Below are 16,477 nucleotides of genomic sequence, written 5' to 3'. Positions count from 1 at the left end.
ATTCAATTGATGCGGTACAGAAATTGGTGCCGCCTCAGCATGGCGCTGCTTGGGTGAGCAGATCAGAGGTGATTGTCAGAGGTGGATTGCGGCTACACCGGACACCGCAGCCAATTAGCCTGCAACGCGCTGTGAAAGGGTTAAACTCTGACGCGGCTTCAACTGCAGAGATAGCTTGCACGCAGGAATCGGGTCACTTAATTCACCCAATTAAAGATGTTGACACCGCATGGGCTTTGTAGAGCTCTCACGCCACAATCTCAGTTCAGCGATGAAGCCAACGTTTCCTCATACGTCTTCCTGCGTCTGTGCAGCAGGCGCGGTAATTGGACCAATGGAAATGGTTTTCTGACAGTGCCACATCACATGTCATCCACACTTCCTGATTTGCAGAGGAGAAGCATTGAGATTTAGTTGGACACAAATTGACATTAACTTATTTAATACTTCCTCGCGCAGTCATTTGCATTTCCTGACATGTTTGGTCGTTGTTTGATCTGGAAAAAGGCAGGTATGAATGGCCAGCAACACCTCCTGGTAGACATAAGTCTCCATGCCAATGATCTCCTTTTGAAGCTAATCCCCATTTGCATATTAGAGGCAATGAAAGAGGCAAACAGAGCCATAATCCTGAGCTGTCCTTGTGGCTTTTAAGACCAGGCACTTGGTGCACAAACATGTGACTGAGAGTCTCAGAGAGCACTCTGAACAGCAAAAGGGGGCCCTTTGGATGCATGTATCGCACGCTCTTTACGGCAGCAAAGGGTGCCATGCGCATTAAGCAATATAATCATGCCACATCAGCATTCAGTTCATTCAATCGATGCATGACTGCGTTGCCTTTTTCACGCTATTTTACCAAATAAATACAGACAGAAAAATGCGATGTGCGCTGCAAGTGCTGTATGTTGCGAAAATGCTCCTATAAACAGTCACCATCGTGCCAATTAATTAGCTTGACAGGTGCGGATACATTTGCGAGTTCAGCACCCTCAGACAAAAGGGGGCAGGTTCATCATTCACCCGCGCATGATGATGGATGAAATGGCCACGTTAGCCAGATCAGTCATTATCACCACCAGTAAAATGCGTTACAACCAAACTGGAGGTCAGATTGGAGGGCTCTTTCAGAAGGTCACAACCTTCCAAAACAAAGATGTGTTTGATTAAAACAAGATGTAGTGTTTTATCATGTTTCGTTGGCAGGAAGATCAAGTTTGGGTGGTAATATGATTCTTAATTGTTGCAAATATTAAAGTCACGGTTGGAAATGGAGCACATGAGCATCCAACAAATCCATTTTGTTTTAATAATATGACATTTGTGCAATGTTATTCAGTGGAGAAAAAAAAAGGCTGAGACTGAGACTGGGATAGCGCTTCGAGCATAGAGATCCTCGGAATCATGAGGTGGCTGTGTGCCGTGTTGCCTGGAACCACAGCTACACCGCCCACTCACATCTGTAGCGCCTCTCAGTTAGCAGAGGATGCTAATAGAGACTTGACGCTCACTGGATGCAACCGCCTCTGTGCTGTCATAATAAAAATCAACAATATTCCCCCTGCCACCGAGAATGTGCACTAGCGCTGTCGCTGATGACAGTCACTCCCGACTCATCTTCTCCAAACTCATGCAGTCGAGGTGTCTTTTCAGCTGTATTGAAAAAAAAAAAGATTTACAAGCAAAATATGCCCGGTTCTCAACATCTTTTATTTCGGTGTGATGCATTGGGAGTGGGTCGCTGCTGGTCTAGCTGCTCTACTGACTTCAGTTGCAGGCAGCGTGGGTTCAGTCCCCGTTCAATGACGGTGTGATGTCCCTATAAGTCCCCTGTGACTGGCTGCAGACCAGTCCAGAGTGTCGTCAGCCTTTTTTCCAAAGTCAGCTGGGATGGGCTCCACCTCCTCGTGACCCTGTACAGCAGTGGTCAGCTTTTTTGAGCACAAGATCCCTGGTCTCGGCCGTGAACCTACGCAAGATGTAGCTCTTTCAGCTTTTCCTCTGGGTCCGGCGCAACTGTATTTGGCTTAATGGAGAGGAGAGGGGGAGTTTTGTTACGGCTAGAGCCACAGCTCGAGGATTTTTTTAAAGGTACATGTCAGGCGACACTTGTTGCTTGCAGGGCAAAGCGCGGCGGTGTAGCGTGCGCTGGCACCTCCAGATGGGTTTGGGGGACTGGGCTCAGGGATGGGGTTCGTGGGGTGCATGCCTAGAGGGGCGAGGCATACGGCCGTGTTCAGTGGTCAAAATGCATGCTTGTTGGTGACTGATGGCACTGATGTGATCATGCATTTATTTTTATTTCTCCGAAAATTTTCGGGCTCGACGGGCAAAGTCCCAAAGATCGACCGGTCGATCGTGATCGACGGGTTGGCGGCTGGTAGAAAATGGATGGTATTCAGAGTGTAATCATTTCCGTAGGTCATTTGGGCTGTAAAAAAACTTTACAGTAGACTTTTCATATTTAGAAAGACACCACTGTTTGTCATACAATAACGTTTCATGATTATACCAACATAATGGGTGAAAATTCCCACACTGTTTCCCTTGTTTAAGGGGGTGTGTCCCCATTAAGCACTGTGACTGGCAAATAACAGCCTAATTAATATGCTGCTGGGGGATCCACTGCCCTTTGCTATTCTGATCACATGTATCCAATAAACAACAGTAAATATGTGACAGAGCACTACTACTGTATATACAGCAAATGAAAGAAATGGTGAGTCAAATCCAAATGCCCGCTTTTTGCAGGGGTTACCACAAACGTCTGCGACTAACTGAACCCATAAAAATGTCTATTTTTGACAGCCTCCCGCTAGTTTAACGTTGACGTTCTCCTCCGATTTAGGATGAATATCTGCAATAAAAGAGAATATGCTTCACACATGTTTTAAACGCATGTTAAAGTATAAAATGAACACCTACTCACCCCCAATGAATGATAATGTAAGATAATCGATGAACAGATGGAATCTGAGTCATGGTGTTGAGGTTTTATATACATAAGTTTGACTTTTGCAACTGTGATGCGTTCAAGGACCGCCGAAGTGCAACATCACAGCGCTTGAGGAAAAAGCATCAGTGAAGCATAAAGACATAAACATGTAAACATGGTGGATTGGTGCACGTATGCTGTACATTCTACCTGCATTATCACATAGTTCGACATTGTTGAGGTGAATGAAACGTGTTTTTTGTCAAACATGTTTTTTTTTTTTTACAAAAATCCAGACATTTTCAGAGGTGCACATGCTTACAGTAGTTAAAGGTTCGCGATGAACAGCGGTGTTTTCCCAGCAAGCCAAAGTAAGTCATTGCTAATTACAATAAAAATGCAAAGCAATGCGGTTTGAATGGGACCTGCTTGTATCCTGAGAATAAGCAGCCAGGGCTGGATAACTTGGTTTGTTTCCAAAACTCCTGCAGTGCGTCAGCCTCCTGCAACCAACAAAAGCGAACTCCGCTGTGAGCCAGCTTACATCCATTCTCCCATGCAAAAAGGAAACTGAAAAGCCCCAAATTTGGCAGGACTCCCTCGAGAGCTCCAAGAATACACTGTGCCTCTGCTCGGTGCAGAAATAGGTTGATTGTTCTTTGACCAATCCCACTTTGACAGCGAAAAAAGGCTTGAAAAAAGGGCAACACGGAAAGAAAAGAGAAAGAACAAAACGAACAAGAGAGTACTGTTTTTATGCTAAGCTGTCACTGAGCGACGACAGGACTGAGCAGAAACAGAGGATGTGTTCAAACTTCCCAGTAAAGCAATGCTGAAAAGGCCACATGCTGAGTGCCTGGCTGGTGATAGCGAGCTTGACAGCCCTATCATCTCAGGCCACACTGGTGGGAGACTTCAGCCTTTCGCACAAAACTTCACCTCTTAAGCTAGTGCTGCCTTGTAGTGTACGGTGGGCTAATTAAAACACATAATGAATAGCATTGGAAGCATGAAGGGCCAACAAAACACCCATCAATCCCGTGATTAGGTATCTGAAGACCGGCCTACATGACGCTGGACAGTGCTGGACACTTTGCGAGCCTCTTGTATTTGAGTTTTACCACCGCGGCTGTGGTTTTATCAGCCCGCAGCACAGTCTAAAAATGTAATTTACCAAGGAAACTTAAAAAAACCAGCAACAGCACCAGAAATGGGAAAATCAATCGAAAGTCAAAATATTAAAAGAAGAGTTGTAATCTAGCAAGGAAAAAAAGCCATAATTTCAGATGGACTAAAGTAATAGTATGAGGGAAAATGTCATTTTAGCAGCATGACGTTGAAATATTAAAGAAAAAATTGTTTTGTTTTGTTTTTTAAGTCAAAAACAATCAATAAAATTTAATTTTCGGAACCATAGGTTGGAGGAAAATTTATAACATGGGAATAAAGTCAAAATATTAGGAGAAGAAAATATCCAAGAAGAACGTTGAAATATTTGGAAAATGATTTTTTTAAATCAACAGCAGAAATTTGACCAGAGTACAGTCAAAATATTGAGAGAAAAAATAGTTTTCTCACAAGAAAAAAGTTGCAATTTTATGAGAATAAACTTGAATGAAAAATATCCTTTTAGTAACAATGTTGAAATAAACAAACACCTCCGTAAGCACTGACTGCCGGGTCGAAGGCTCTGCTGCACTTCCACAATGGAGCTGTGGCATTTGGCTTAGAAACCATGCCTTTTGTGCCTTCATTCATATGAGCGTTTGCTGTATGGTCACGTATTTATAAATTACTTAGGGTGAATGAGATGTGTTTTCCGCATGAAAAATCAAGAAAAAAAAATAGTTTGTCCAAAAATCATCAAAAAGCGCAGGGTCACAAACGTGGAATCGTTAATGTGCGGGCATCCAGAGTATTTCTAATTTTCAACCGTATTACGGGTTGTTTCATTTTATCTAAAGTCTGCCCCCTCAAACCTGGGACACAGACTCTCTTCATTTAAGCACCGGCCAACCTTCTTGATGTTAAAATCCTCTTGTGGACTCAAGCTCATTATCATCCACGCACATAATCTCTCAAATTGGTACCAAATCACCCAACTGGCAAATGTGGGCTGTATAATTTGCTACGGGAGATTCAAACCAATGCAGTATATTTCAGAGAAGTATATTAAAATGGAAATAACTCAATATATTGTGCTTTGTGCTCAAACACCAGCAGACAGCGGCAGGTCTAAAACAATAAGCAGCTGGAAAATTGATGGGAAACTATCACCTAAGGCCAATTTGGCCCACACCGTCACCCACACAACCTGATTCCTTGATCTGGATTTCAGTCAACATAAAGTGAGTCATCTCGTGAGCTATTCGTGGGTGCCTATGTCTTAGAAAATAGCCCCGAGAAACGGGGCGAGGACAGTGCTCCACGCGGCAAGACATAATGTATGCTCTACAGTCAGATTAGATTGATTTTTGGCGTGCGTCGTAAGAGGCAACAGAGTCTCAGAGGAGAAGATTTAGGTAGATAGAAAGATTTATTTACTACACTGTTATTCCTTATACTTAATTTGCTTACATTCTTTATATTTAAATGAATAGTATTGAATATAATTACATGATGCTCCTTAGTGGCCGTTAGCAATGGGATTTTCAGTCGGTCATATGACATTTACATTTGATGGTTTTATTTTCTTTACCTTGGTAACTTTACCTTGGTAACTTTGACTCTATGCCGTTTCAAATCAATCACAGTGACTGCACAGATCCCACTTTATAGCTTTGAGATGCTTCGACTAAAATGATGCTTTGACTCCAAAGAGCGTTTGATAGCTTGTTATCTGAAGACTATATAAGGTGAAGGTCTTTTGTCGAACAGCTTGTAGAACTCCCAACCCAGCTGGAGCTGAGAGAGATTATTTTTCCTTATCCCCTTAAACAAAGTCACCTGAGATTCCCGGAATTGTTCATTTTTTAAAATTTCGACGCCTTCGTTTGGTGATCGGAAAAATGTTCGGAAAAATGGCAGCATAACGCCAACAAAGAAGAAGCCGGTGAACATCAACAAAAAAGAAGCAGAGTCTCTGTCTTGGCCAACTCAAACATCCAGCTTATGTAAGGCTGTGTACTTTTTCATAAGACGAACGACCTGACGTTAACGCTAGCTTTAGCCAGGAAGTTGACCAGACCCCGCTTCAAGTCTTACTCCATTCACCGTGGTTGTTTACCGTTGTAAAGTTAGTTTCACATTAGAGATTGGGTATTCATCTCCGTCGCTGTTAATTTCACGTTGACAGTTGGATACTCGGCTCCGTAGCAACAGCGCTAGTTCCCCCTCACTGTGCCTGGACTGCTCTGTAATGGTGCGGGGACCTCACACGGGAAGTGTCGCTCTAATCGCTGGTTGTTCATACTAGTTACCGTCAATCAATTACTATTGCATCGAAGAGAGTTTGTAAAAAAAAAAAAAGAAAGATCTTCTAAATCAAACCATCAACTTTCTGCACGCAGGCTAGTAGGAACTCAGTTACACTTTGTCTATTCTGCATCATAAGACACATAAACAACAGGATATGAGTAATTGTTTTTTCATGAGGTTTTCAAAAATCAGAATCCTTTGTGAACATGTACTCCTATGTAACGGAACTTCAAAACATTTATGTTGAAGTTCAATGGTTTGATATTTATACACTGGTTAAAAATAGCCCTGTGAGAAATACATAGTGAAGTCATTCATAAAAACTTCATGTCATTTTTTTAAAAACCATGGAGACATTCAGACATTTCATCCAAGAACTTTGGTTAGGGTTCGGTTTAGACCATGCAAACTTTTATGACCCTACCTCTGAAAAGAATCGGAATCGAAACCGGAACCGGAATCTAAACAAGGAATCAAAATCGGAACCGGAATTGCTCAAAATTCGAGTGTGAATGGTTGTTTATATCTACTGTATGTGTCAGCTCTGTGATTGGTCCGGGGTGTACCCCACCTCTCACTCTTAGTTGGGAAAGCCTCCAGCTTACCAAGAGTATAACCCTGAACAGTATGAGCAAGTTAGGACTAATAGCCAAATGGCTAAAAAGAACAAAAGATGATCCGCGTGGATGGTGACATCTTAACACAGGTTCAAAGTTCCCCATTGACAGATTGCTGCCATATTTAACATTATTTCATAACAATTGCAAAGTGTCAAGTGTCTCCCTGTGACTGAATTTGTGCGGCATGCTGACGTCCCTGATCAGGAACCACCGTCTCATCCAATTAAAAAAGGGCCTTATGATTAGCCAGATTGCGAGTAGCCCCATTAATGTGGGGGCTACATTCTATCCTTTAACTGACTTATTAATGTGGACGTCCTCTCTGAGTCGAATGTTACGATGGGTGTAAAGACAGTAAATTTAATTGGCTGTCAGGATGTCCTTGATTCTTCCTCCTGCAAAAATGGGGAAAGGAAGTTGGTCACAGTCAGGGAGAAAATAGGTGTTGGGGGATTTCTGTATTTCAGCCGAAGACACTGGAATGGGGGTTTTCTTGGTGGGCCTGAGGACTAATTCAGAAGTCATTTTTAATGGCTACCAAGCATATATGGATCAGTGGTGGGCGGTGCATTACCTATCTGACCCTTTAGTAGGGACTTAATACCACTGTTATCATGTCACAGTTACATGCAAGCCATCAATAATGTAAGGTAAATGCAACGTAACCATGTGGCATTACAGGATTGGGAATGAATACCATGAGTACTGCAGCAACGATCCCACTTAAGGCTGTATCTCTGAATCCATCGTCTCCAAACAACTGCAAACTCCAAACCTCTAACTACAGTATCATCTGGAGCAGCTGAAAATCAATACTTATTGAATACATGACAAAAATATCTAAAAAAATAAAATACATCACACTCAACACTTTCACTGGAAGTAGCAAAAAAAAAAACCTTTCCCAGGCTGACTTGTATATAAAATATATTTATAAACTGGCTTATTTGTTCATGTAATGCAGACAGAACGATGAACAACACCCTGTCTGTCTCCTTTCTTCTTTGTGTCGGAATAGGATCAATTAAGCATCGCGCTGTTCATGTGATGATGCGTTCAAGCGCACTGGTAACTTCGAGTATTTGGCATAGGCTTTCAGACAGCCAATCACAGGATGGATGCTGACATTACTGTACGCCTGCTAGCTGGCCTTGTGAGGTGAACTTGAAATGTGGAAAAACAGCCCCATTACCATCCATCCATCCATCTGCTACTGTTTATGCGATGTCGGGTCGTGGGGGCAGCAGCCTAAACAGGGAAGCCCAGACTTCCCTCTCCCGGCTACTTCGTCCAGCACCTCCCCAAGGAGGCGTCCGAAACACCTCAGCTGGCTCATCTCAATGCAGAGGAGCAGCGGTTCTACTCCGAGTTTCTCCCGCATGCTTCTGACCTTATCTATAAGGGAGAGCCGGGCCACCCAACAGAGACCCGCGATCGCGTCCTTTCGGTCACTACCCAAAGCCGACCATAGGGGAGGGTAGGAACGTAGATTGACCGGTAAATTGAGAGCTATGCCTTTTGGCTCAGCTCCCTCTTCACCACAACGGGCCGATGCAGAGTCCGCATCACTGCAGACGCCGCTGTCCATCTCACGTTCCAACTCCATTACTAATAGTGTTTAAGTGACATGGGCCAGCACTCCTGATTCTGAAGGCCTTGCGCAAATTACACTGACATGGCAACACATAGAAGCTGAAATCTGATTGGCCAAAAACATCTAATATACACGTACTGGAAGCAGTGCAGCCAAGAAACATGTTACGTAATGAATATAATAGACTGCTGGGAATAAATCCATACAATTTTATGACAGAAATACTAGAATTTAAGGAAATTGGATGAAAAGTTTTCGTCTGATCTCGCAACCAAACAAATGACAATGAAAGCATTACTTCCTTGGAGGCGGAGGTAAAAGGACATAATATGTTCTAATACAGATACAGTATTCCTAAGCGGGAGCCTTCTGTTCTATACTAGCACAACCATTGACTGTGGCTCTGCTGGGAGAAACAAATCACGGCCGATGGCCGGCGGTTGCTGAAGGTCTGACATCACAGCAACTACAGTGTTACACTCTGATATGCGTTCTGGCCACAAACAACTGGGGACAGGGATTCACAATGAAGCAACTGCATTGTAATTACTTAGGAGCGACCACGCTACATTGCTCAAACATGTTTTGCACATGATCGTCTAATAATAGCGTTCCGGCGTTTGCTTGTGGGTGTGAGCAGCAGTGTGTGAGTGGGTACTGGAAGCAAGTGGGAACGCAGATTCAGGAAAATCTAGTTATGCAATTTGCTTCATTAGGGTTAACGTTTGCTGCTTTGATTGTAGGTTTGTTTTAAAAAAAAAATCCATGGGAGACAATTATGAACAGTCATTTTGCTCCTCTTGGGGCTCTTTAAGGATGATAAGGAAGATTTTTTACAGTGAAAAAAAACTCTTATAATTACAGCTAAAATGAAATGAGAATCCAGCGACAGATGAGGAGGAGCACAATCCACTATGTCAGATGGTATTCAGTGACAGTATACTTCAGTTCTGATGTTATCAAGTTAAATTAATGGCTAAAAGTTATCTCATTAAGTCAAACAAAACACATGCTCACGCTATGATACTCACCCACAGCCCCTCGCTACTCCGTTCCTTCCCATCACAATTGAATCAATGCAATTTCAAGAGGCCTTTTACAGCCGAACACCCACTCTGAAACAGCATGGCTTCTCATAAAGCTCTATCATCTGAAAGAGGGAGCAAGGACTGGAGGTCTGGCTCAAACAAGATGGGCTATTTCCTTTCTTACCCTAGCAAGGCCTTGTGAAGAGGAAGAAACGTACAGAATGCTGCTTAAGAGGCCATTGATGAGACAGACGGGGAAACTATGCACTTGTGTCAAAAAAACATGCAAAAACCTTGTTGTTTCCTCAGGTATGACTTTGTAAGTGGGTGTCCCTACAAGGCAGCTTCAAGGATCTGAAAAGTAAATCATGATATATCGTGCTAGCTCACACTGCAAAATCAGAGGCAGTGTCAATAGATGCCACTGACTCAAGAAGGTTGACTCATTACTGCGGTACTGTGGCGCTACTGAACACTGCGACGTCTGCATCACGTGTTGGTGATGCAGTGTGTTTAGATGCAGTTTGGTTCCAGTAATGCATGGGATTGCTCACGTTTTCAGATAAGGACAGCATTATTGGGACATGCTGTATTTTCCCGACTATATGAAAAATGCCTAATAAGGAGGAAAAAAAACATATCGCACTGGAGTATAAGTGGCATTTATTGGTATTTATGATCATAAATACCGATAACGTCACAGCGTTTTTTAGGAGTGTCATGGCACATTAAATTTACAAGAGAAGCCAGAGGGAGGGGGTGTTATGTTTACACCGGGGGTGTCCAAACCTTTTCCACCGAGGGCCACATACTGAAAAATGAAAGGATGCAATGGCCACTTTGATATTTTGTAGAGCAACACATGTACTGCACATATGCTCGATATCTTGCTCTTTTTTCCCCATTTTTGCTGGGGTTTTTTCAAAATATTGAAACTTTTTTCTTAATTAATCTTTACATTTTCCTCTCATAATTACTTTATTCTAAGGATGTCCGATATTGGCTTTTTTGCCGATATCCAATATGCCGATATTGTCCGGTATGCCGATATTATCAACCAATATCGACACCGATATGCGTAGCATTGATAGACCCCTAAGTTTTCCCCCAACCTAATTTTCCAAAAATTACAACTATTTTCTTTTGTTTTTTTCTCATAACATTACGACTTAAAAAAAAAAAATTCGTCTCTATGTTGCTAAAATGGCATTAGTTTTATTATTTTTTTACTCTCTTAAAATTGCCACTCTTTTTCTCATTAGAATACGACTTTTTTTCTCTGAATTTTTTACCTGATTCTCTTAAAATGACAGCTGTTTTTGCCGTTTCTCCTGTTGTCTCCTGGTCCAAAGGTTTTTTGTTGTCTGCTAAACTATTTTCTTATAAATGTTCTTCTTGTAATGCTAACACTTTATTCCCATAATATTATAACTTTTTCCCCAACCTAATTTTCACAAAATTGCAACTTTATTTTTGTTTTGTTTGTTTCTCATAACGTTACGACTTTCAGCTATATTTCAGCATTAGGCTACTAAAATGACGTCATTTTCCCTCATTATATTACGACGTTATTCTCGTAAAAACTGCAACTTTGTCTCGTTAAATTACAACTTTTTTATCTTAATATTTTGACTTTAATTACTTCTGATTTTTCCGTTGCTGGTGCTGTTATTTATTTGATTTTTAATTTTTCGTGGGCCAGTAAAAAAACAAGCGCGGGCCACACTTTGGACACCCCTGGTTTACACCAAAAAGGGATGAAGCTGCAGAACTTAAAATAAGTCAGATTTTTAAAGTATATGGATACAATAAAAACTTGTGTAATAAATGTCAGAATGTTCTAGAAGAAGACACTTGTGTTACGTTACATGACACCCGGATGCATGTGTGTAGAAATGTCAAAACAGCTGTATTTTAACACCAAAACTTTGAATTAAATGAAAAACTTTGAATTAAAATAAACTGAAAGTCGTACCTGTGTAATTAGTTAGTCAGTGGCTGACACAGCAGCGACTGTCTCCAAGCTAGACATAATTAGTGTACCTATTAAACAACATTCATTCATTCATTTCAAAACACTGCCGTCTCCAATCCACACAAGTATCATATACTTTTAGTTGCACATTACTTACAGGCACAGTCTCCAACGGTGTATTCTCCAAGCGTATTAGAAAGTACTATGCTCTGTATCCTTCAATTTGTGTGCCTAACTGTGTCACATGTACAACTCAAGGAATTATTGCGGCCACTAGGTGTCGCCACAAACCAACCATGACCCCACTTAATGGCAGCACATGTTAAATTTTGAATATGCATGGTGTATATACGGTATTTTCACATTTAAGTCGCACCAGACTATAAATCGCAGTACCAACTAAACAATGAAAAAATGTGTGACTTATGGAAAATATGGTAGTCTAAATATGGAAGAAATTATAAGAATGAAAATAGAACAGCTTCGACTCCTATGGAAAGATTTTGTCCAAGGTTTTGGGAATTTCTGTTGATGAATCACTGTAGATTCCCAGAGGTCACTGATGCCAAATAAGAGCTCTGGGCAGTTACACACAAAGTGTCCCACAAAGTTGGAGGAAATTGTCCAAAATGTGACAGAACATTAAGTTCAGGGGGAACTTGGGGTCGACCTCACACTGACTAATAAATTATAAAGAAGTACGTCTCAGTAAGCTGTTGCATTAGAAAAGACTCACCTGAACCTCTCTTTGACACCACTTTCAAGCAATGGACCACAACTGCGTGAAGTAGGATCAGAAAAGGAATTGATGCTTTCATTTTTCCCCCAAACCAGTCCTAAAAGAAAAATAGAACAATAGTTATGTTGTTGTACGTCGCTGATAAGGTGCCGGTGCACCAGTGGAAGAACCGATTGCAAATGGACTGTTCAGGTTGTCTTAGAAGATGTTTCGCCTCTCATCCGAGCAGGCTTCATCAGTTCATGCTCAAAAACTAGGTGGGACAAACACTAGGCAGACTAGATAGGACAGCTCTAGTCTGAGAACTTGTGTAATACTTGTGCGAGATCCAGTGTATTTATCCTCTAAAGCGGGAAGCATGTTCGGACAGGAATGATTTTCTCTTTGCGGTGTCAAATGACGGTTGCTGCAATACAATGTAGTGGGGAGTCTGCCCGCCAACGATGGTCGTTTGGATGGTATCACCTTTGTTGGCATTCCATTTAGATGCAACGTTGGTCGTGCAACCAACCTGCTTGGATGCGAGGCGTAAAATCTTCTAAGACAACCTGAACAGTCCAGTTGCGATCGATTTAATGCCCTGAGAATACAATGACCTGGATGACCATGGAAGTAAAAATGAACACAGAGAGGAGAAACGCCCACCATTATTGACCGTTCTTTTGGTCCCAATCGCTCGATTAGGATAAGAATAAAGATTATTGAATGCAAATGCATGCCACAGGGATCGGTATCAGTATCGGTCAATCTTACTCATGGATGATCGGTATTGAAATCAGAAGCATAATACCCAGATCAGAACATCCCTACTAATACTACTTAGGTACTTGGGAGTTTGTGTGTCAGTGTTGCCAGGTCCCACAAAGAAACAAGCGACTAGCTGTCTGGAAACAAGCCCAAAACAACAAGTAGCTTGGGAATTTGCAAGCGACTTTCCAAAAAAAAGTTGTGTGTCTGAGTCTATATTATGTCTTATTTATGTCGTTAATGTCTTATTTTCTTTTATGACGTCTATTATATCGGGTAATACAATTGTAAATGTGACTATAGGGGTGTTATTTCACATCAAGAGGTCTCTAATAATTTAAAAGAAATTATTTAGAAGGTCATAAACAGGTTTTTATGGTCTAACTGTGATAATATTCCATTTATAAACAAGGAATCCTTCTTTGTGGAAATTCATTTTCCACGGTCGGCCTGGAACTGATTAACCACGATAAACGAGGGACGAGTGTATTGTGACGTGCATGGTTCTTGTATGTTGCAATGTTCAGCTGATCTTGGGGAATGTTTCCCCCCAGTTTCCTTTTGAACATGCTAGTCTTTACTAATAAACCGTCAAGAAAGCTCTGGCAACCTTAACCACAAACCAAATACGTAACCAAACAACTCAGATAGGATAATGAAGTAAAACTAGGGACGCTCCAATAGATTGGCCATTTGCTTAAAAACACGTGATCGGCATATGCCGATAAATGCCTTTCAAAGCCGATCACAAAAAACGATGGCCGTGCGGCGGCGATATGACACGGACATGACATGAATGTGCATGTGTGATGTGTCACGTAGGGTCCCCAACACCCGTATTGAGGAATGCACCTCAATGGTTTCAGTTTGACAGCTTGACACAGGCAGGCCCTTGGCAGACCTACTGCTGATCGACTTCTCTTGCGTCTTTCTTCGCCGCTAACTAGCCAGTTAGCTACAATTATCCGCCTAGCTTCTCGTCTTCGGACTCCAAATGTGACTTTTACCACAGTGACATTTTGTTTATAAAACAAACAAGCCATGCAGTTAGTTTGGAGTTTGTTTTCCTCCCACGGGTACGTACTAACTATTGCTGTCATTGTACTAATTATGTCTTCCTCCAAACACTATTTGTGTGTTGTTGTTTAAAGTACATTATTACATAATTAAAAGCCACTTATCTGGAAATCGAACCTATTCCTGAGCACCACCTGTAGATTAATGAGCACATAAACGGTGCAAGGTGAGTTGGAGACAGTCAGACGTGGAACCTGGACAGCGGGCGTGTCATAAAATGATTTCAATACTTCATATTCTTTCTACAAACTGCTTCTTGCAACAGCAACGCTCATGCATCTCCATGAGGACTACGAGGGAGCTACAGTTGGAATTTCGGTCCCGACAAAGATGCCTCACATGGATTCCACAAAGCTGCATCAGAAAGCCCTTCAGCTGGAACTATGAAAAGCCAGAACAGCCCTGAGACCTTTGGAGGCATGCGAAAATGGCCAGCGGCCAAAGATGGCGACATTGCTGTGTTCTCCTGGTCAAAAGGCCTTTTGTTGTCGAGCCCTTGCTGGCTGCAACTGATGCTACCTCCGAAAAAGTGACACGCCAACACGCTGAAATCTTATCTTTTTAATTAGTTCTCCGTGTTTGGTGCAAGTCTGCAACATTAGCACAAAAGCTTGAGTCTTTTTCTTTGGACTGAAGACAGAAAAAAATGACTGAATCACCAGTTCTTCTCACACTGAACACCAACCTTTCTTATCACTGAAAAGGTTAGAAAAACATTGCTTTACTGCTTCAGCAATGCATGGTAATTCATTTCTTTGTTTCATTACATAAAGAAGTGCAGTAAGTTGTCTGTTCGGGGCACTGACAGAATACTTTGTCGTTAAAAGGGCAAGCTTGTTACTGTACACATTATGTGATCAGAAAGAGAGAGCAAATGACACTTGAGGCTAGAAAGAGGAGTAAAAGTAGCAAATTCAAGAGATTCAAGTTTTTAAAATCTTTATTGTCAGTTCACCATATATCAAGGACATACAGAGCATCAAAATTAAGTTATTTCCCTCCACGATGCAATTAAATTAAACGGTACAAACAGGGAGTATGAAATGAAATGTATGTATGTACAATCAGCAAAGAAACGTGAAAATGTGGAGCATGCAGAGACCAGGTAGGAAGGGTGAGTCGTCATCGCCAGGAGGGCAGGCCAGCATAAGCGCAGCAAGAGGAGTCCTGCAGCCGCAGGGAAAAGGCATCCCTATCTCTGGCAACACTGCAGCAGGCTGAGCACACTCATACTGTACTGCATGATCTTCTATGTAAGCGGGCAGGCTTTAATGAATTCATGATCTTCTGGGAGAGTCTCGCATTGATTGCAGTCATGCCGACGTGCAAGCTTTTGATTAATCTACTGTACTCTGGCTTGAAAAAGAAGGGGGCATCTACTTGGCAATCTTGGCAAACAATTGTAAAACATGCCATAGATTGGACTAAAAAGTGGTAATTGCACTGCATTCAGATGAGTTCAAATTAAGGTGGCGTAGGTAAATGCCTTTATTGAATTCCTCAAGGCCCTTGATGTTGAGGGACTGTCTTGGCTAACACGTTTCTTCAACCTTGCGTGGAAGTCGGGAACAGTACCTCTGGATTGGCAGACGGGAGTCGCGGTCCCCCTTTTCAAGAAGGGTGTTCCAACTATAGGGGGATCAAACTCCTCAGCCTTTCTGGGAAAGTCTATTCTTGGGTGCTGGAGAGAAGGGTACGACTGTTGTCGAACCTCGGCTACAGGAGGCGCAATATCGTTTTCGTCCCGGTCAAGGAACACTGGACCATCTCTACACCCTTGCAAGGGTACTGGAGGGTACATGGGAGTTTGCCCAACCGGTCTACATGTGCTTTGTGTCCCTCGAGGTGTCCCGTGGGGGGTGCTCTGGGGGTAAAATGTGCCATTTGGTCCTTCCGCAACCAGAGCAGGAGCCTGGTTCGCATTGCCACCAGGAAGTCGAGCCTGTTTCTGGTGAATGGTGGCCTCCGCCAAGGCTGTACTTTGTCACCGATTCTGTTCATAATTTTTATGGACAGAATTTCTAGGCGCAGCCAAGGCGTCGAAGGAGTCCAGTTCGGGGGCCTCAGGATCTCGTTTCTGCTATTTGCAGACGATGTGGTCTTGGTGGCCTCATTGGGCTGTGACCTTCAACGTTTACTGCGGCGGTTTGCAGTGTGAAGCTTCTGGGATGGGACTCATCACCTCCAAATCCGACGCCATTGTTCTCAGTCGGAAAAGGGTGGATTGCACCCTCCGGGTTAGGAATGTGTCCCAGGTGGAGAAGTTCAAGTATATCAGGGTCTTGTTCACGAGTGAGGTTGCAGCATGAGGTCAACAGGTGGATCAGCGCAGCGTCATTTTGAAT

General features: G+C 42.4%; 1 protein-coding gene across 2 annotated transcripts in view; it reads right to left on the bottom strand.

Moving 5' to 3' along the window:
* Positions 1–16,477, bottom strand: part of LOC129188639 (interleukin-1 receptor accessory protein-like 1) — a 210,332-nt gene that overhangs the window by 176,226 nt on the left and 17,629 nt on the right. For both annotated transcript variants that reach the window (XM_054789477.1, XM_054789485.1), the window contains exon 2: positions 12,306–12,405. In XM_054789477.1, coding sequence (XP_054645452.1) covers positions 12,306–12,387 — 82 coding nt within the window. In that variant the 5' untranslated portion in view covers positions 12,388–12,405. The remainder of the gene's footprint in view (positions 1–12,305; positions 12,406–16,477) is intronic.

The sequence above is a fragment of the Dunckerocampus dactyliophorus genome, chromosome 1 (genome assembly GCF_027744805.1).
Source record: "Dunckerocampus dactyliophorus isolate RoL2022-P2 chromosome 1, RoL_Ddac_1.1, whole genome shotgun sequence".
In the NCBI taxonomy this organism is placed as follows: Eukaryota; Metazoa; Chordata; class Actinopteri; order Syngnathiformes; family Syngnathidae; genus Dunckerocampus; species Dunckerocampus dactyliophorus.
The sequence above is the reverse complement of the archived record's forward strand: the minus strand, read 5'-3'. Positions and strand labels throughout refer to the sequence as shown.